General features: G+C 44.1%; 1 protein-coding gene across 3 annotated transcripts in view; it reads left to right on the forward strand.

Annotated features, from left to right (window-relative positions):
• Window positions 1-22,560, forward strand: part of gabbr1b (gamma-aminobutyric acid (GABA) B receptor, 1b) — a 124,548-nt gene that overhangs the window by 18,830 nt on the left and 83,158 nt on the right. For 2 of the 3 annotated variants that reach the window (XM_055017656.1, XM_055017655.1), the window contains exons 2-5: window positions 2,607-2,741; window positions 10,648-10,818; window positions 17,749-17,850; window positions 22,435-22,500. In XM_055017656.1, the coding sequence (XP_054873631.1) occupies window positions 2,607-2,741; window positions 10,648-10,818; window positions 17,749-17,850; window positions 22,435-22,500 (474 nt within the window). The remainder of the gene's footprint in view (window positions 1-2,606; window positions 2,742-10,647; window positions 10,819-17,748; window positions 17,851-22,434; window positions 22,501-22,560) is intronic. The other variant, XM_055017657.1, reaches the window with a different exon arrangement.

A 22,560-nucleotide genomic window follows, 5' to 3' on the forward strand; every position in this document is an offset into this window, starting at 1 on the left:
AGCCTGGTTGTGTGCAAATTGTACAACAAAGAGTTTTCTGATCACTGCGTCACTTCAAGCCAACGGTATCACCTCAATGTAAAAAATGTTGCTGTTAGCACCAGAGCTAACGTTAGCTACGAGTCATGCTAACGGCTAATGGTGTAGCCATCCCATGATAGACCACTTTTCTAGACAGTGATTGAGTTTATAGAAAGTCTTAAAATGTTGAATAAAATCGCTATAATTGCACTTAGATTTGCAGTAATCTGTGAATGTAGCAGACAGATGAAAAATATTATATAGAAAACATGATTTGTAAATAGAAATGAAACATTTTTGTGGTTTAAGTTTTAATAACTTATAAACTTTTGTTCATAAAAAATTATCCATCCATTATCTATACACCGCTTAATCCTCACTAGGGTCGCAGGGGGGGCTGGAGCCTATCCCAGCTGACTCGGGCGAAGGCAGGGGACACCCTAGACAGGTCGCCAGTCTGTCGCAGGGCCACATACAAAGACAAACAAGCACTCTCACATTCACACCTACGGGCAATTTAGAGTAATCAATTAACCTCAGCATATTTTTGGACTGTGGGAGGAAGCCGGAGTACCCGGAGAAAACCCACGCATGCACAGGGAGAACATGCAAACTCCATGCAGAAAGATCCCGGGAAAGCCGGGACGCGAACCAGGGACCTTCTTGCTGCAAGGCGAAAGTGCTAACCACTACACCACTGTGCAGCCCATAAAAAATTATATAAATAAAAATTGATATTCCTATAAAAAGAACCACCAAAATTACACCATTTATCAGACCCAGAAAAGATGAAAACAGAATGAATCTCTGGATTTTTAACTTTCTGAAGCTCCTTGAACTACTTATGCTGATTTTATGTGCCATACAGTGGAAAAAACAACTAAATTCAGGCTTTAAGTCATCAAAATCACTGTTTTCTGTATGTCCCATTTTCCTTTTTTTAAATAAATTTTAATTATAAACACGTGTATGTCTATTCATTGATTCAACTGTCAACCACAATTTTATTTGAATTGAAAAACTTCACTTATTGTGTCAAATATTGCTATTTGACAAAACTGTAATTAATTGCGATTAATTACAAAGCCTGTAATTAATTAGATAATTTTTTAAATCGGGTCCCACCACTAATATATATATATATATATATATATATATATATATATATATATATATATATATATATATATATATATATATATATATATAAAATTTGGAGGTCAAGTCAAAACCTCAAACCCTTTCTTCTGCTCCTCAAACCATTCCAAAACCATTTTTGCTTTGTGACACGGCGCATTATCCTGCTGACAGAGGCCACAGCCAATCAGGGAATACCGTTTCCATGAAACGGTGTACATGGTCTACAAAAATACTTAGGTAGGTGGTACGTGTCAAAATAACATCCACATGGATGATAGGACCCAAGGTTTCCCAGTAGAACATTGCCCAAAGCATCTCATTGCCTCTGCCGGCTTGCCTTTTTCTCATAGTGCATCCTGGTGCCATGTGTATGCCAGGTAAGCGACAAACACGGACCTGCCCGTCCAAATGATATAAAAGAAAACATGATTTGTCAGACTACGCCACCTTCTTCCATTGCTCCGTGGTCCAGTACTGATGCTCGATGCCCATTGTTGGTACCTTCAACAGGGCACAGGGGTCAGCATGGGCACTCTGAATGGTCTATGCAGCCCCATACGCAACAAACTGTGATGGACTGTGTATTCTTACACCTTTCTATCAGAATGAGCATTAACTTCTTCAGCAATTTTAACAACAGTAGCTTTTCTGTTGGATCAGACCATACAGGTAGCATTCGCTCCTCGTGTGCATCAATGAGGCCATGACCCTATTTCCAGTTCACTGCTGTACCTTTCTTGGATCACTTTTGATAGACTGCAGACCAGGAACACCCCACAAGAGCTGCAGTTTTGGAGATGTTCTGACCCAGTTGTCTAGCCATCACAATCTGGCCCTCGTCAAACTCACTCAAATCCTTACATTTGCCTATTTTTCCTGCTTCTAACACAACTTTGAGGACAAAATGTTTACTTGCTGCCTAATATATCCAACCCACTAAACAGGTGCCATGATGAAGAGATAATCAGTGTTATTCACTTCACTTGTCAGTGGTCATAATGTTATGCCTGATTGGTGTATATATTTGTGATTATATGATATTGTAATTCATGCCAATGTTTATGTAAGCCTACATTTCTGAGGATTACAGGACAATTATGGTGAATTATACAATGACAGTCTTGTCTATTTGATCACACCTGATTTCAGCTCCCAACATTGCTGTCTGACGATCAAGAATCACAGGAGAAGCAGGATCACTGAAGTGCTCTCATTGTGAAATTACAGCCAGGTCAATGTCCTTAAATGATGAAGAGTGATTTGAATGTTTTCTCTAACAGAAATATACATTGCTTGTGTTACACCTTGGTTGACGTGTAGTCTGATGTGTTGATAGTCAGTGATCTGACATTTTCCCTTTGAAATCATAAACCCGATCATTTTGAAACTTTCCTTGATGGCCAACAATGCTGATCCTCCTGCTGTCTCTATTTGTGTGTCCACAGTGTGATCCTGGTGAGGCTACCAAGCTGCTGTATGACCTTCTGTACACAGAGCCCATTAAAATTGTGCTGATGCCAGGCTGCAGCTCTGTGTCTACACTGGTAGCCGAGGCAGCTCGCATGTGGAACCTCATAGTGGTAAGAACCTCCATGTGTGTGGATTTTAAGATATAGCTGTCATATTTTACATGCATTGCTTTGTAGGTCCTTCTTAGAAAGAAATGCATGGTGATACTTCCATTTTCATTTTAGGGAGAAAGAAAACAGCAGGAGAAAGGTAATGTACATGTGCAACATGTACAGTTGTGAACAAAAGTGTACATACACTTGGAAAGACTGTATATGTCATGGCAGTCTTGAGTCTCCAGTGACTCCTATATATCAGAACTTTCTATGATGGAATCATGGAAACCAATGCATTTTAGTTTTTCATAGATTTATTATTGGTCTCCTGGAAATATGACAAAATCTGCTGGATCAAAAATATACATACTGTTGTGCAAATATTTGGTTATATGTTCCTTGACTATTTTCATCTGAACTTGGCCCTTTTGGTCGCCGTCCACAAGATTCTTGCACGCCTCTGATTGTATCATTGACCACTCCTCTTGATCGAATTGGTAAAGTTAAACTAAATGTATTGCTTTCTGACACAGATTTGTTTCTTCATCAGTCCACAGGTTCTTGATGGGGTTTAAATAAGGACTTTATGGAAACCAGTGTAAAACTTTTATAGCCTGATTCAGCCATTTCCAAACCACTTTGATACAATAAATGTATGAAACCCTAAATGTATGAAAGATCCAAAATGCATAATTGCTTTGCCTGACGCATGTTTTTCAGACAGTTCAAAGTTATAGGAGTCATTAAAAACTCAAGACTACTATTATATACACTACTGGTTAAAAGTTTTAGAATGCCACAATTTATCCATTTTTTAAAAATGGAAATTCAAATAGTTCAAGTCCGATGAATAGCTTGAAATGGTGCAAAGGTAAGTGGAGAACTGCCGAAGATTAAAAAAAAGGTAAGGTTACCCAAAACTGAAAAATAACCTACATTTCAGATTTATACAAAAAAAGAGGCTTTTTCAGGGAACAAGAAAGTGGTTAATAACTTAAAATTGTTCTGCACAATGGAAGTTGATCAAAGAAGTTGGTGCTAGCAAATCCTACAGGTGTCCTAACTATTCTTAATTACTTTCAACCCCCTCTGTCTGCATAAAAGTAGTGTTGGAACACGCCATGGCACCATACCCTCAAGAGCATTATTGGAACAGTATTGTACTGCACAAAGTAGTGTGCTGCTATAAAAATGGAGAGGAAAAGGCAATTAACAACAGAAGAAGGACCAGACCATTATAACACTTAAAAATGTAGGTTTTTCCTACAGAGAAATAGCAAAGAAAGTCAAGGTGTCAGTGAGTTTTCTTCACCACCAAATGTCACTGAGAAACTGGGGGAATCTCTGACAGAAGGAAGTCTGGAAGACCCAAAGCCACAACAGAATCAGAAGACAAGTTTCTGAAAGCCAACAGCTTGGTGATAGGTAACTCACAGGACAACAGCTTCAAGCTCAGCTTAATAGTGGTTGTAGTTAGCAAGTCTGAGTTTCAAATGTGAAGAGAAGACTTGGAAATGCAGGTTTGACAGGTGCTAAGACGTCAGAATATGAATATGAAGAGGCTTGCCTGGGCCATGAAACACCACCAATGGACTACTAAAGACAGGAAGAAGGTATTATGGACTGATGAATCAAAATTTGAAATCTTTTGTTCATCACACAGAATCTTTCAATGTACGGCATTGAGTAGGCGAAAGGATGGTTCCTCAGTGTGTGACATCAACTGTCAAACATGGAGGAGGAAGCGTGATGGTCTGGGGCTGATTTGCTGGATCCAGGGTCAGTGACTTGTACAGAATGAGAGGTACCCTGAACCAAAATGACTACCACAGCATTCTGCAGCACCATGCAGTACCGTCTAGTATGTGCCTAGTTGGTCAGGCATATACAAATTGCCTAGGTTTACAAACTCTGTTATATACGCCATTGAGATGACCATGAAGTCCAGCCAGTTCCATGGGTCTCTGAGAAACGTGAACCCATCGATACAAAAACCTCGGGCAACAATTTTTGTGAGTGACTGAAATGTATGGATACCTGTGAAGGTATACTCTACTTGTTTGGACCACTCTGGAGGATCACTAAATGTCATGAATATACAGTTGGTCAAAATGGTACACATGATGATCAAGCTGAATAACGAATGTATCAAAATCTTAATAGCTATTCGCCTAAGTAGATTAAAAGGGCTTAAGATGTACAAGGAGGGCATGGCACTGAAGCGGAAGATTGTTTTTCCTTTGTTTAGGACTATATATGTTTTCTTGTTCAAATAGAATGGGTCCAGATCCTCCAACGGTGTTGGAGGACCTGCAAGATAAGATAATGACCCAAAGCAAAAGTCCAAGCTATGCCAGAACTACCTTAGAAAAAAAGAACAAAAATGGTAAGCTTGAAAACATGGAGTGGCCACCACAATCTCCATACTTAAAACCCAAGCTGGCTTGGGATAAACTGGACCGAAGAGTGAAAGCTAAGCAACCTACAAGTACAACACATTTATGGGAAGTTCTGCAGCAGAGTTGAGTGAAGTTTCTGAAGAATATTTGATTTCCATTGTGGAAAGAATGCAACGAGTGTGTTCAGCTGTTTTATCTGACAAAGGTGGCTACTTTGATGATTCAAAATTTTAAAATACATTTTGGTGTTAGGATCCTGCTCTAGCCCCTGCCCTTCTTTCCCTTTTTCCTATTTTTCCTCCTTTCTCCCTTGAGTCCTGATTTGTTTCTGTTTTGACCTGTCTCTTTGGCTCCCTCTGTCTGTCACCTCTCCCTCATGTCTCTCTCTCTCTCCCTGTGTCTTGCCCTCCTGCTTCACCTGCTTCTCCTGCCTGCACTCTGTTTTGCTGATTGCTACAATGAGTTTCAGCTGCAACAATCAGGTCACACCATTCACCTGTTCTCCACCTCACCTCCACTGTTTAAACCCTGCTCATTCATTCACTCCCTGCCGGATCATCGACCCACATACCCTCAAAGATTCACACCCTACTTCGATTCTGTTTCCCCCCACCAACCCTGCCACCTCCGGACTGCTTTAGCCCCACGGACTCTGTTGCTTTCCCCCCTCCTGGTTTTCCCTTTCTTGGACTCTATTTTGCTCCCACCTGTTCATGGATTTTCCCCAGCCTGTCTTCCCCCTCGGTTCTCAGTTTCCCCATGTCGTGAGTACCCCTACCCAGCTTAGTTTTTGTAATTCAATTCAGTTTTGTAAACTTCCGTTTTTTTGTATTTATAGAGTTAGAGTTTTAGTAGTTGGTTAAGTTCTGTTCCCCCCAGTTCCGTTCCCCACTAATGTATTGGTTCAGTTGTTGTTTAAATAAATTTTTCAGTTATTCACCTGTCAGCCAGTTCTGTGTGTCTGCGCTTGGGTTCTCCTGCTTCCCCCGCCCGTAACAGTATGATCCGGCCAGAAATGAACCCAGCAGACTCACAGACTGGCTCTGACCCGTCACCAACCACCCCGCTGAGCAGGGTGGCTGTAATCGGCCAGGGTGAGTCGCTCAGTCCTGTTCGGTCCTGGTGCTTGAGTTCCCCCCTAGACATTTTTTTTACTTGTAAGGAATACCATGTGTATTTCGACCTCCTGCTCGAGTTGTGGGGGGAGTGGAGGAAGGCTCGGTGTAAGGAATACAAGCAGGAATTGGTATCTTTGGGTCGTAGGGTGGCCTCCCAGATGCCATGGTTAATGAGCCACCTGCCGGACTATGTTTTTGAGTTTCTGAACACTCCCTTGCCTTTCGTAACCCTTCCTACCTTAGTCACACCCCCTACATGCATTCAGTCTGCCAGTCTGCCAACTAGTCTGCCAGTTAGCACATCTCCCTCACCACCCAGCAAGCTCCCAGATCCTGTTGGCCAGCCATCTATTGAGCCATCTTTGAGGAAGCCTTGCTGCAGGAGGCGTGGCTCTAAGGGAAGCCCGACCTCGCCGCTCCCCGGCGCCCCGACCTCGCCGCTCCCCGGCGCCCCGACCTCGCCGCTCCTGAGCGTCGCTGAGGCCCCGCCGCCGAGCGTCGCTGAGGCCCCGCCGCATCAATGCTTCTTCTCCGCCTGTCCCGAGGGGGTCGACAACGCTGCCTCACCCGTCTCCGAGGGGGTAGACGACGCCGCCTCACCCGTCTCCGAGGGGGTTGACGCTGCCGCCTCACTCGTCTCCGAGGGGGTCGACGCCGCCGATGCCGCCTCACCCGTCTCTGAGAGGGTCGACGCCGCCGATGCCGCCTCACCCGTCTCCGTCTCCGAGGGGGTCGACGCCGCCTCACCCGTCTCCGTCTCCAAGGGGGTCGACGCCGCCTCACCCGTCTCCGAGGGGGTCGACGCCGCCTCACCCGTCTCCGAGGGGGTCGACGCCGTCGACGCCGCCTCACCCGTCTCCGAGGGGGTCGACGCCGTCGACGCCGCCTCACCCGTCTCCGTTCCCGAGGGGGTCGACGCCGTCGACGCCGCCTCACCCGTCTCCGTTCCCGAGGGGGTCGACGCCGTCGACGCCGCCTCACCCGTCTCCGTTCCCGAGGGGGTCGACGCCGTCGACGCCGCCTCACCCGTCTCCGTCTCCGAGGGGGTCGACGCCGTCGATGCCGCCTCACCCGCCTCGGTTCCAGAGCGGGTCGACGCCGCCTCACCCGCCTCGGTTCCAGAGCGGGTCGACGCCGCCTCGGACCATCCAGGGCCAGCCAATGATTCCCTCATCAGAGAAATTGTGATGGAGTCAGCTGACCAATCCCCTGGCTCAGAGACTGTTGAGCCCGTGTCAGCTGACAGCATCCCCGGCCCAGAGACTGTCGACGCCGCCTCCGTCTCAGTTCCCGAGTGGGTCGACGCTTTCGATGCCGCCTCCGTCTTAGTTTCCGAGCGGAGCCAACCAGAATTTGCTGGTGTTCCTCCCGGCAGAGGAATTAATTTGGAATCAGCTGATGAATCCCCCGGCCTAGAGACTGTCGAGCCTGAGTCAGCTGACCAATCCCCCGGCCTAGAGACTGTCGAGTCAATATCAGCTGAAGAATCCTCCCGCCCACAGACTGTCGAGCCCGTGTCAGCTGACAGCATCCCTGGCCCAGAGACTGTTAAGCCCTCGTCAGCTGACAGCATCCCCGGCCCAGAGACTGTTGAGCCCTCGTCAGCTGACGGCATCCCCGGCCCAGAGACTATTGAGCCCTCGTCAGCTGACAGCATCCCCGGCCCAGAGACTGTTGAGCCCTCGTCAGCTGACAGCATCCCCGGTCCAGAGACCAAGCCAGTGTCAGCCGATGGATCCTCCAGTCAAGAGACTGTGCAGCCTCAGTCTGCTGACCAACCCACCAGCCAAGAGGCTGTTCTCCCCAAATCTGCTGTTCTATTCCCAGGCCCAGAGAGTGAGGCTGTGCCAGTTGACAAACCCCCTGCTCCTGAGTCTCTGTCTGCAGTGGCCACCCCTGCTCCCGAGTCTCCAGAGGGGTCCCGCCTTCGTCGGACCCCAGCCCGGGCTCCAGAGGGGTCTCGCCTTCGCCGGCCCCCAGCCCGGCCTCCAGTGGGGTCCCGCCTTCGTCGGCCCCCAGCCCGGCCTCCAGAGGGTCCCCGCCGTCACCTGATCCGGTTCCCAGGCCGGCCTCCAGCCCGGCCTCCCGAGGGTCTTCGTCCCGTCCGCCGCTGCCGGCTTCCCGATGGTCTTCGTCCCGTCCGCCGCCGCCGGCCTCCCGAGGGTCCTTGTCGCCGGCCTCCCGAGTGGCTCCGTCGCCGCCGGCCTCCCGAGTGGCTCCGTCACCGCCGGCCTCCCGAGTGGCTCCGTCGCCGCCGGCCTCCCGAGTGGCTCCGTCGCCGCCGGCCTCCCGAGTGGCTCCGCCGTCTCCTTCGCCGCCGGCCTCCCGAGTGGCTCCACCGCCTCCTTCGCCGCCGGCCTCCCGAGTGGCTCCGCCGCCTCCTTCGCCACCGGCCTCCCGAGTGGCTCCGCCGCCTCCTTCGCCGCCGGCCTCCCGAGTGGCTCCGCCTCGTCCGCCGCCGGCCTCCCGAGTGGTTTCGCCTCGTCCGCCGCCGGCCTCCAGAGTGGTTTCGTCTCGTCCGCCGCCGGCCTCCAGAGTGGTTTCGTCTCGTCCGCCGCCGGCCTCCAGAGTGGTTTCGTCTCGTCCGCCGCCGGCCTCCAGAGTGGTTTCGTCTCGTCCGCCGCCGGCCTCCAGAGTGGTTTCGTCTCGTCCGCCGCCGGCCTCCAGAGTGGTTTCGTCGCCCGCCTCCAGAGTGGTTTCGTCGCCCGCCTCCAGAGTGGTTTCATCGGCGGCCTCCAGAGTGGTTTCGTCGCCCGCCTCCAGAGTGGTTCCATCGCCCCCGTCGCCGGCCTCCCGAGTGGCTTCGCCTCCTGGTACCCCTATGCTGGTAGCAACATAGGGGTACCCTCCTCCTCACTTACTTCAAACCTATCAAAGAAGTGGTTTAGCTCCTCTGGTAGGTTTGTGCTGGTGGTGGGAGCAGTGGAGCTGTTTATGCTAGCAAGGTCACAGATGCCCTACCAAACACGTCAGGGGCTCCCCTCTGTGAAGTGCCCCTCGGTCTTCCTCGCATCTGCTGCTTTCACTCGCTTAATGCCCTTTTTCAGGTTGGATCTAGTTGAGATGTGCAGTTCCATGTTTGAAGACCTGAAAGCAGAGTCCCAATCTCTCAGCAGCTGTTTTACCTCACTGTTCATCCACTGTTTTTTATTTGGATAATGTCTGACCTTCTTCTCCACTGTAACATTATCCATGCACATTTTAAAATAAAACAGAAGAATGGATGTATAGTCCGTTAAATCCTCCTGTGCAAAGATGTCTCAGTTTGTTGTGTGTAAGCAGATTTATTTTCAGCATTTTCAGACCAAAACCATGTGAGTCTCATCTCAGGCATTGTTCTTTGTATGTGTGGTCTGTATGCTAGGGTGAGAATCAGGGACAGATGATTTGATTGTCTGAAGTGGGGGAGGAGGGAAGACTTTATATGCTTCCTTGATGTTGCTATAAACCTTATCCAGCACATTATGACCTCTTGTTGCACATGCTCACAACATGCTGGTAAAACTTAGGCAACACAGTTCTTAAGACATGATTAAAGTCTCTGGCCACAATGAAAATGTCATCCAGGTGGCCAGACTGTTGTTTGCTAACAGCTGCTAGCAGGGTCTTTAATGCTACGTTAGCATTAGCACTAGGTGGTGTGTACACAGTCATTGCCATGACAACTGTGTGCTCTCAGGCCAAATAAAATGGATGACATCTGAGTGTTAAGAACTTCACATCAGGGGAACAATGTTTTTCAGTCACTGTGGCACTGGTACACCACCTGTTGTTGATGTAGATGACTGGTCGTCCTCCTCTGCTTTTCCCCAAGTCACTCGTTCGGTCGGTTTGGTGTGCTGTGCGGCCTGCTAGCATGAAAGCTTCATCTGCTACCCGAGTGAAGCAGGTCTCTGTCACGATGGTGATGCCGTTATCCCGTGCGGTTTTCTGTGCCTCGATGGTGGTTGATAGCTCCTCAAGTTTGTTGTTAAGTGACCTGGCATTTGTTATGAAGATGCTGGGTAACGCTGGTCTGTGTGGGTTCTTCTGTAGCCAGGCATGAACAGCGGCTCGGCAACCATGCTTCCTGCACTGCCTCCTCTTTTGTTTTGCCCCAGGTATAGTGAACCACATGCTGCTTGCTGGTCGTGCTATCTCTGGTGGAATGTTATAGTTAAAACTTCGGTTGGCGTCTGACTCACAATAGTAACTCAATATATAACAGTAATAGTTAATCAACAGTAACTTTTAGTTAAGATATCTCAATTGCATGTAACACGTTTTTCAAAGAGTTTTAGCATTATTAAAATATAAATACCTTGCTAGCTTTAACAGGTTTGTTTGTTTTTGTACTCTCATTTTGCCACAGTTTAAGTCATGAGGTAACTTTAACATGATGGTTTCTGTGTCCCTGTGTCTTAGCTATCATATGGCTCCAGTTCTCCAGCACTGTCCAACCGCCAGCGATTTCCAACCTTCTTCCGTACTCACCCATCTGCCACCCTGCACAATCCTACTCGAGTGCAGCTTTTCCAGAAGTGGAAATGGACTAAGATTGCCACCATTCAACAAACAACAGAAGTTTTTACATCAGTGAGTTGTGATTTCAACTGAAAGAATTGACAATTAGAAAAGTACAAAAAAAATGTATGTACATTGATTCATAAGACATTCTTTTTTTCAGAGATTTTATTCCCCAAATTTTAGGAGATTTTACTCCTCAAGATTATATTAAAGTATGTATGCATGGCAGTCTTGAGTTTCCAAGGACTACTACAAATCTTAATTTTCTCTGATGGAATGTGGAACTAAACAAATATGCATTTTGTTTCTTGTCAAGAATTCCTATTTTGCTTTATTTTATTGACCTTTATTTAACCAGGAAGTCCCATTGAGATTAGACATCTCTTTTACAAGGGAGACATGGCCAAAGTAGCAGCCATACAAAATATAATAGGTCATATGAAACAGATACATGATATCTGACACATAAACAGTATGTTTATAAATGTTTCTAGTTTAGGAATTTTTTGAAGATCATTCCATGACCATGGTGCATGATAAGAGAACATTGTTTAATCAAAGTCTGTTACAATCCATGGAACATTCAAAAGCAACCACTTAGAGGCGTGCAGATGGCAACTGGTAGAGCTGAAATTTAGAAGGGTGCTGAGGTATTCTGGGAGTTTGCCCAGCAGACCTTTATAAATGAACATGTACCAGTTTTGTTGTCTATGAATGCTTAGTGATGTCCAGCCAACCCGATCATTGAGAATACAGTGGTGATGGAGAGATTGTACACTTGAAATGAAATACAGCGAAGCATGATACACTGAATCAAGTCTCTTTAAGGTGAAGGAGGCTGCATGGCTGTACAGTATATTACCATAATCAGTCACGGATAGAAAGATGGTTACCATAAGTTTTAACTTTGCAGAGAATGTGAAGCATGCTTTTTTTTTTTTTTTTTTTTTTTTAAAGAAAAGCCAATCTTGAATTTGAGTTTCATAACTAAATTAGGGATATGTGCATTAAATGTCAGGGCCTAGGCGGGGGTTGAACCCAGAGTGTAGGTACACAGGAGGCAGACAGGTGTTCTCAATCAAGGATTTATTCAAAAGAAACAAGACACTGGCAGAGTTAACTAAGGCAACCAAACTATATATAGAAATTAACAAATTTAACTAAAACCAAACAGAGCTCTAAAATAACCAAGGATAATCAACAAGACAGGCCACTTCATGGGCTAATAACTAAACTAAAAACACAACGGCCTGACTTACAGCCAACAAGTCCAAACAAGGGGGCGGCAGACCGGTTCAGAAGCTGGCAGTCTCTGGCGGTGCACGCCCGTGCTGCTAACATGCAGCAGAGACGGGGCTGCGGGACTGCAGCGGAGATCGGCGGCTGGGAGCTGAGGTGAGGACAGAGGTGGGAAGCTCCGGGATAAATCCGGGATCTCTCTGGAGAGTTCCAGGGTCCCGGCTAGTAGCCGGGCAGGACTGAGCAGGCGGAAGGAGTCCGGAGCTGGGGCAGACCTGGGCGGAGTGGCTGGCGGGAAGCCAGCAGGGGCAATGATCCAGCAGCGACTGGTGGGGTGAGTCCGGCTTTAAATGCCGCTGATGAGTGATCAGACACAGCTGCGCTCTCTCTGCAGAGTGTGTCCAATCGGCCGGGATTGTCCAGTGGCCTGGGGTGTAGCTCCGAGGAGGGAGGGACCATGACATTAAGCCCTTGTCCACACGTAGCCGGGTATCTCACTAAACGAAGATATTTTTCTACGATTCGGCCTATCATCCACACGAAAATGCAGATTTACGTCATCAAAAACGATTCTTTTTAAAAACTCCGACCAAAGTAAAGGTTTGCGAATTATCCGTTTTATGCGTCTGCATGTGGACATCAGTAACCGGGGTTTTGCGTTTCGAAACGTCGCCGCCTGCGACAAAATATGTTCTTACGTCACATATGCGACCTGTGTTTACATTCGGTAACAGTATGGATGCTCTCACAAGGTTTTGGCCGCTGTTTCTTGTACAGGCGCTTTTTACTTGCTTGTTTTTACAAGCCCAGATACTGCTCCACATTCAACAACACAGGCGAAGGACGACGTTAAGGACGGTTATTCTCCACCACCTTGCTAGGATTTGGGGAACTACTGCCACCTAAAGGTCCGGCATGCTTATGAATGTGCTGAAAAACGCACTTATGCGGTTAGGTGTGGATGAAGTTTTTTTCTAAAAACGAGGTGGTGTGTACGTAAGTTTTTTTCTAGACGGAGGGGGCAGGATATTCGGTTTTACAAAAACCCGGCTACGTGTGGACAAGGCCTAAATGAAAGCTTTTCATCAATCCATATTCCTGAGTACCTATAGGAGGACACCCTTTCAATCATGTATCATCAGATATAAAAATTCTTAGATTGTCAAAGTTTTTTTAAGCGATCCTTCGATAAAATCATAAACCTTATTTTCTGGGCATTTATAACCAATTTTAGATCCTTCAAAGCTCGTTGTAATATTTGAAATGCAGTCTGAAGTTCTATTGCCTGTGCTGCAGAATGAGCAGATGTATAGATGATTGTATCATCTTGCAAACAAATGCAAATTGCCTTGAATATCTTTGCGTAAATCATTTATAAAAAATAGAAAATAAGACAGGAGCCAAAATAGAATCTTGGGGCACACCTTTAGTTAACTCAAGAAAGTCTGATTTAATTGTTTGTTTGAACACACTGAGTTCTAAGTGTTAAGTAGTTTTGAAACCATTTAAGAGCCTTGGAACCAAAGCCAGTTTGTCTAGAAGTAGTTCATGATCCACTGAATCAAACACTTTTGAAAGATCGACAAATAAGGCAGCACAATGTTGTTTCTTGTCCAAGGCAACAATGAAATAACTTCTCACAGCCATTGCAGCAGTGACAGTCCTGTGACCACTTCTAAAACCAGACTGGCAATCACATAAAATATTATTATCAGAAAAAAGCTGTTTCCATTGTAAATTAACCTGGGATTCAAGGATCTTAGCCAGCACTGAAAGTTTGGAAATAGGACGATTGTTGTTTAACTCAGAAGGGTCTACCTTTATGTAAGGGAAGAACATAAGCAGCTTTCCAACCAGTAGATATTGTGTTTATTTGGAGACTTAAATTGAAAATATCCAAAATAGGCTTAGCAATAATAATCTGCATCTGTCTTTAAAAGGTAAGGATTCAAGTTGTCTGGAAATGCAGATTTTTTGTGGTCAGTGTCTTTTAGGGCTTTGTGAATTTGGGTGACTGAGATGGGTTTAAAATCAAACAATTCTATATTTACATAAGTTATAGGGGAGAACGAGCATGGGTCAGTGGTATTTAAATATAGGGTGTCAAACATAGACCCTGTGCTGATAAAATGTGTATTAAACTGATTCACAATAGCAGCTTTGGCCTTTAATTCACTTGAGCCAACCAGAATGTTATCAAGAAGGCTTGAAACAGGCTTAAATATTTTCCAATACTATGATCGGTTATTTAAGTTTTCTGTGACTGATTTTAAATAAAACTCAGATGTAGACTTTCTAGTCATTAAGGTACATTTGCTTTTTAAGGCTTAAAATTTAATCCAATCAGCAGAGGACTTTGAGAATCTAGCTTGTACCCAATATTTGTATCTTAAATGAATTAGCTCTTAGACTTTCTGAAAACCAGGGATTTTCTCTTCCACTAACTCTGAACTTCTTAATAAGTAAATGCCTATTAGAAATAAACAGGAAAGTTGAGGAAAAAGAATTCACTATTGTACAAATCATGCAAGAAGGGCTTCACTAAATTTTTTAAAAAATTGCCTTTTAAAAGTAAAACATGATTTTGCCTTGGGGATTTTTGTATTTCTAACACAGGCAATTGTACAGTGATCACCGACATCATTACAAAATATGCCAATTGAGGAGTATTTATGAAATTTGTTACAATTAGCTCAAGCAGGGTCGATTTATTGACTGATTTATGATTTGGCCTTGTTGGGGCATTAATAAGTTGCACAAGATTCAAAGAGTCACACAATTCTTTCAAACCAGCTGAGGTCCAGAAGAGCCAGTCCCAATTTAAATCACCCATAAAGATGAATTCAGAATCATTTAAATCATGTAAAATATCTGATATGGATTTGAAGGCGTCTTTTGATGCAGCTGGGGGTCTGTAACAGCCAACCACCGTGATACGAGAATCCTTTGACACACCCACTTTGACGGCCAGGATCTCAAACTCTTTAGCTTTAGTGACTGACAAGGAAACTGAGCTAATGAACTTTGATTTGACATACATGGTGACCCCTTCTCCTTTACCTACCCTATCAGTTCTGTACACTTTTTAACCATCAATACAAATTGAATAATCTGTTTTGGATTTCTTAAGTCAAATTTCTGATAGAACCATTATGTCAGCGTTTGTTGTATTTGCCCAGATTCTGATCATATCCATCTTGGGTCAAGACTTACAACATTTAAATGTATAAAACCAAGATCTGGTCTACTTTTAAAATCTGATGGAGTTGAGAGACAATGCATGAAGGTGATAGGCCATGGGTTAGGCTGAACATTTCTAGACGAAGTCAGTAAAAGTATAACCAGACATCGCAGTTTTAGCTTACCAGACAATGATTTGTCAGAACCTCTATCTTCTAGAAACTGCAGGAAGGAGTTGTCTGGGATGGTGAAGTAGTCCTTTAACAGCATCAGTTTCTGAAGAAGGTGAGAACAGATCTGAAATAGCAAATCATTGACTTGAACAAGTCAGAAAAGTCACTTTGAGCCATTTCAAAGATGCGTTTGTTCTCTAAATCTATTGTGCAAACAATTGTTAGCAAGGATAAAGTGCACAGTGCAGTTGTGTCACTGCGACAACCAGGAAAAAAAACTCAACCTATCACCTGCTGTTAAGAGACAATTGGTCAGGATGATGAAGAGTCAACCAAGAATAACCAAAAAGCAGATCTGCAATGAATTAGAAACTGCTGGAATACAGGTGTCAGTGTCCACAGTGGTGTACATCACCATGAGCTGAGAGGCTGCCATTGCGGCAAAATGTTGCAGAAATTATTGGTAAACATCAGATCAGCAGATGTTCCATTTTGAGGTGGATTTTGGGTTAGCAGTCTTCTGAAATGGTGTCTTACCATATTTACAGGTTTGGGAAAGGGTCTTTGGATGTTTGTGTGGTGCTTTGGAATGTTCTGCTCCTGAGTACGCTACACCATGCAAGAGGGATCCATTCCTGCAGAAGCTGCTGTTTGCTGCTGATCACACAGACAAAAAAGGGCCTGGTGGAGGAAAGTTCTGTGTCAGATTAAACAAAAATTCAGAGAGAAGGTGAGGCCTTTAACCCCAAGAACACCAAAGATACCTTTAAGCATGGTGGTGGTAGTATTTTGCTCTGGAGCTGTCTTGGTTGCAGTCGTACTGGTGCTTTACACAAAGTAAATGTAATAATGAAGAAGGAAGATTACATCCATATTCTTCAGGAAAACCTAAAGTAACCAGCCAAAAGGTTGGGTTGTGGGTGCAGTCAAGTGTTACAATGACCTCAAGCACACCATAGAAAATCACAAGTTGTGGGAGTCACTGGAAATTCAAGAATGCCATGATATACATGGTCTTTACAAGTGTATGTGTACTATTGTTAATGACTGAGAACTTCCAAAACAGCACAGGCTGTAAAGCAATAAGATCTTCATCAACAGATATTTCCCTCGACAGAAAAAAAACAATGACAACCATCCTTCCAGAAATGAGACATCTGTCACAGAGTGATGTGATAAAGGTGTTATGATCCCTGCTCTAGCCCTGTTCTTCTCCTTCCACTTTCCTCCTTCTCTCTCCTTCTTCCTGTCTTTGTCATCTGTCCCTCTGGTATTTCTTTCACTCATCCTGTCATTTCTCTCCCTGTTGTCTCTCTCTCCTTGCCTTGTCCCTCTGGCTCCCTCTGTTTGCGTCTGTTGGTCTCTGCGTCTGTCTCTCTCCCTTGTCTCACTCACCTGCCTGCACCTTGCTGATTGCAGTAATGCAAATCAGCTGCAGTAATTAGTTCACTCCTTTCACCTGTTCTCTACCTCACCTCCAGCTATTTAAGCTCTGTGCTTTCATTCACTCCCTGCTGGGTTATTGACACACATGCCTTCAGGGACTCACGGACTCAGTACTCTCTTTTGGACTCTGCTTCCCCCACTCTTGGACTCTGTTTTTCCCACTGGATTTCCTCCACCTGGACTCTGTTCTTCTCCGGATTCTCGCCTGCCCTGCTTCAGTCTCCAGCCTGCCATAGCCCCACTTGGACTCTTGTCACCCCCATTCCTGGATAACTGCCAGTGCTCTCTGTCTTCAGCTTTCTGTCTGCTAGTCTTGTTTCCCTGCCGGTTTCCAGATTCCACGTGTCTGCCTTTCTTGCCCCGTGAGTTCTGTTCCCCCCTGGTTTTGTAAGCACATTGTTTTGTGGTCTGGTTTAGTATTCCTGTTTGGTTTTTGTAGTCCAGCTGTGGGTTTTTGCAGGTTTAGTAGTGTAGTTTATTTTAGTATTAGATTTGGTTTAGTTTACTCCTGATTTGTTTTCTCTTGTCTGTATTGGTTTAGTTTTTGTTTTGTTAAGATAAAGACCTGTTTCTGTTGCCACCTGTCTCTGCCATATCTGTGACTGCGCCTGGGTCCCCCCCCCAAAAAAAATAGGGGTACTTTTTTTTGTTTGTTATATCCCTCCTTTTTCTTATCTTTCTCATCTCCTATCATGTCTACTGTGGTGTTTTTCTCCCTTACTCTTGTCACCTACTGTTTCATCTTATCATTGATGCCATCACCCATCATTATCTTTCAAAATTACCGACTCTTCTTCCCCTTCTCTACTTTGGTGCTACTTCAATTGCTGTCTACTGTTCCCCACATTTCTTTCTGCAATTTATCCTTCACTTACTTCTCTCATTCCTATTTTGGTTGCTGTCTCTGTCAATATATCATCTTCTGCATCCTCATTATTCTGTGTGTCTCTGTGTTTCACAGACACTGGATGATCTAGAGGAGAGGGTGAGGGAAGCAGGGATTGAAATCAGCGTACGTCAGAGTTTCCTCACCGACCCTGCTGTGGCTGTCAAAAACCTCAAGGTACCAGAACACCACCTATTCTTACATATACCAGGAAGCTGAACACCAGTCAGTCAGGGCATATCTGAACAGTTCAACTTAGAGAGCTCCTGGATTCTTGGATAAATTAAACAAACTACAGATTACAGACGATGCCAAAATTCTCCCACACGTCTCTGATCCATAAAGCCCAGTGTTGGTAATTTTGGCCTTACATTTGTGGAGCTGTTACTGACTGAATTTAGGTCTTTTTTTTTTTTTTTTTAAGTAGAAACAAAATGCTAAGGTGTTAAATAGCTTAAAAGTTTTAACAATGAATAACAGTTCTCACTGCACAAATGAGCAGCAACTCTCTGAACATATGAAGATACAGGGCAGGTCTATACCAGATGTACACTGTGAAGCCTGTGACAGCACTGCGATTTACATGACTGAAAATTGATGTTCTTGTGCTTGGAAGTTCTTTCTGACACTGTCTTCAAACTAGTGTTTACTGCATGTAAGCTTTACATCTGTATACTTCTCAATCCGTGCAGTGTTTGGGGAGTAGATGGCTTTTCGGTTAGCTTATGTTCATTTATGATCACTGACTGTGAGATTTCTCATGCTTGCTGCAGCAAATACAGTACAGTTTCATATCAAATCAGTAAGCTTTATTACCATAAACTTTTTGAAAATGTACTTTTATAGAAAGGAAGTACATCATATAGGGAGCTGGTATAGCTTAGGGAGCTGGTACAGCTCACAAGGCTGAACACAGGGCTCCCAACGTGGAGGTCCCTGGTTCAAGACCAGCGGGCGCCATCCTCCTGGAAAACTTCAGGGCAGTGGTGGCACAACGGTTAAGTCTCTAGACTACTGATCAGAAGGTCAGAGGTTCAAGCCTCGATGTGGCCACCGTTGGGCCCTTGAGCCCCTTAACCCTTCCTGCTCCAGGGGTGCTGTACCGTGGCTGACCCGTCGCTCTCCCCCAATTGGGGAGAGATGCGAAAATCAGAATTACAAATAAAAATATACATCCTATATTCTCAAATTCAGTGTTCAACTTGGGAGAGATAAAAGAGACAAATGTATGTGATCATAGTTTAGCTCTTCTGCTCGTATTTTAATTTGCTGTCAATTCTTCCTCCACATTTACTTTTTATGAAAAATGTGTTTTAATGTACACTTTTTGAACAACATACATACACTACCAATTCAAAAGTTTGGGGTCATTCAGACAATTTCACGTTTTCCATGAAAACTCACATTTTTCATGTGCTAACATAATTGCACAAGGGTTTTCTAATCGTTAGACTTTCAACATGATTAGCTAACACAATGTACCATTAGAACACAGGAGTGATGGTTGCTGATAATGAGCCTCTGTACCCCTATGTAGATATTTTCAGTATAGCTGGTAGTAAGATGCAAAGTGTGTAGATGAGCATACCAAGTATAGTGAGGGTGATGCAGAATCGATCAGTGGAAATGGCAGCTGGAAGCAGTGGATTGGAGGAAAGACAGCAGCAGCATCCCACAGTGGACATAATGGAGACTAAGCCAGTTGGTGGGACAGCGACCACAAATCAGAAGGATCCAGCTCTGGGACCAGGGACACACAGAGAAAGGACACAGGGAGACACAAAGTGAATGCAGTGCAATAATGGTGAATATAGTGAATACATGGGTAATGAGAGAAGGGGTAAGTACATCAAAAGAGGTCCCCCAGCAGCCAAGGCCTACAGCAGCTTAACTAGGGGCAGCTAAAGAACATCGAAGAAGAAGTCATTTCTGCCCCATACATGTGGGTTCCAACTGACCCCCTCAGGGTCACCCAAGTCAGCCCTAACTGTAAGCGTTGTCAAAATGGAATGTTTTAAGCCGGGTCTTATAAGTAGAAAGGGTGTCCGCCTCCCGAACCCAAACTGGGAGCTGGTTTCACAGGAGGGGTGCCTGATAACTGAAGACTCTGCCTCCCATTTTACCTTTAGAAATTCTGAGAACTACAAGTAATGCTGCAGTCTGAGAGTGAAGAGTTCTGCTAGGATAATATGGTATTATAAGGTCTTGAAGATACCCTGGAGATTGGTTGTTAAGAGCTCTGTATGTCAGGAGAAGGATTTGAAATTCTATTCTGGATTTCACAGGAAGCCCGTGAAGAGAAGCTAGTATAGGAGAAATATCTCTCTTCCTAACTCCCATCTGCTTGTGTATTTTATGCTGATGTAATCAGCCGTTTCTATCTAGAATAGTCATTTACCACAATAACACATTAATCAGAATGTATTTCTGATTTATTTAATGTAATCTTCATTGGAAAAAAAACTGCATTCTTTCAAAAATGACATTTATAAGTGACCTCAAACTTTTTAACGGTAGTGTACACACTTGCCTCTCTGCTGAAAAGACTTTGTCTTTATTTAAGAGATATTTTTTGTAGAAAGTATAATTTCAGATGGTTTAACATTGCTGTTTGTGAAAACTGACACTTCTACACACTTCAATGTAATATCCCTCACTTGTGAGGAAGTACACTGACAATAGTTTAGCAATGAACAAAAGAACATCAGCATAAACGTGACTAAAGTCAATTAATGAATGAAAACGGCTTTCCTGTCAAGTGTTGTACCCCATTCATGCCTCATCAGTGACTAGTTTATACTTAAGTAGACTGAACAATTCTCTGGCAACTTTTTGAAGACTGACATTTATTTAGGGCACATCTTTGTCTTGTGTTGTCTGGTTGTTATTTTCAACGAAGTCTATCCCTCTGCACAGGCTTTGGTAGCCAACTCAAACCACAGATGACCCAGAAAATCATTGCTGCATAGCAACTGCATGTTTCTGTTGCTATAGATGGGAAAATGCAGCACAAATTCACTGAGGCACCGTTGGGTTCTAGCTGCTTGGATTGTGATAGTCCTCGCTCCAGCAGCAACCCGAGTCTCTGCCTGTCACTGATCTTCTTAAAATGTTGTAGACGCGGCTGCCATTTGCTACATGTAATCCATCCACTGAAATACCTACAAATTAATTTGCCCGTTTTTAAATGCTGTCCTGTGTGCCCCTTATGCTCTGCTGAACAAGAGAGGAAAACTGAACTTATCTCAAACAGACATTAATCGGTTGTTAGAAAGGCACTGTTTTTTCTGCAGGATTTTTAGATACATCTGTGGATTATGATTGTGGATTATTGGTTGTTACTCTTGGGACAATACAGATAAAGAACTACTGATGACAAGAATTTTTTTATATTTCAACTGCTATCACTTACAGTGTAGTTTGGTTGATGCAGTCATTGAGTGCAGGTGTTTGTTTTAGTCTCTGTGCATGCACAATGGTGCAAAAGAAAACAATCTCACTATGACAGTTTCTTTCAATTTTTACGCTACACTAGGTTGACGTCATCCTGGCGCAATTTCTGTACAACATTTAGACATGGAATAATGTGGTGTTGCTGGAATACAGCACAAAAACGTAAGACTCAGTTCTAATGTTCAGCCACTAGCAGCAACACAAGGGAACTCTGAACGAAGCTACCTTAGTCTGAATTCTCATGAACAGTACCTCAGGTATGACCACATGGACCCAATGATTAACTGATTAGAATTTGGTTGTCAAAGGCTAAGGGTCACTGTGATCTCACAATACTCAGTTTTGAACATAACTCAAAAATATCACATGCTAATTATGAGAAAATTTCACATAAATAGGATAACAAAATGAAATGGTGACATTTAGTATTCAAAAGGCCAACAGTGCAGAAATTTTTTCTGTTCATCAACAAAAACACTTTTCATTAGTCAACACCATAACTCGGGACTACGAGGGGAGACTGGGACCATATTTGACATATTTTAGTTTGGTCAAGACTGAATTACAGTGACACTAATCTTGGATGCCAAACTTGAAAACTATAATGACTGTACAGATCTTCTATACTGTCAAGTTGAAGGTGTGTGTGAAGCATCCATCTTTTAGACTTTGTAATTTCTTTATAGCAACATCCATAGCCTCCAAAGAAGACTGAATGTTTTTCAAATTATTCACTGGAGTCATACATACTAGTATAGTAATAATGTCAATTTTGCCACAAAACACACTTAGTACCTTTAACTAAATGTCTTTTGTAGTCTTCACTTCGTATATTGTATTAGTCTGGACAGACATTGATGTAAACTCCAATTGGTATGGTTGATGGAGAACTATAACTGTGAGGTAATAATTGTAGTTAGTTTTTTGTTTCAAGTATGACTCTGATGAGGGGTCACAAATGTCTGCACATTGTTTAGGAAAAGCATGACATACTGAGCCTCAATCTATTTGTACTTGCTTACCCCCTACACCCTTCCTTCCTCTTCTTCCTCAACTTGTGTTGCCTGACATTCTTTCTTTCTGACACACACATCTTACAATGACCTTGCTCAGCATGCTGGCCTAGTTTTGGTCTGCAAGATTAATGGACCATTTCAGAAGAAACCATGGTAACAGCATGAATGTAACTGACTGGAGAAGAACTCCACTGTGTGGTGCAGGGCTGGCTCCCATACCACACTGCAGGGGTTTAACTTGTGCTTTTTATTCCCATGTGTGACTCTGTCCTTTTTCTTTTACACCTCTAAGCGCCAAGATGCCAGAATTATTGTTGGCCTGTTCTATGAGACGGAGGCCAGGAAGGTCTTTTGTGAGGTACTTGCCTTCTCCTATTCACATTCATTCATACAAAGTATCAATTGCACATAACAAGTA

This window comes from Amphiprion ocellaris, chromosome 15 (assembly GCF_022539595.1).
Source record: "Amphiprion ocellaris isolate individual 3 ecotype Okinawa chromosome 15, ASM2253959v1, whole genome shotgun sequence".
Classification (NCBI taxonomy): Eukaryota; Metazoa; Chordata; class Actinopteri; family Pomacentridae; genus Amphiprion; species Amphiprion ocellaris.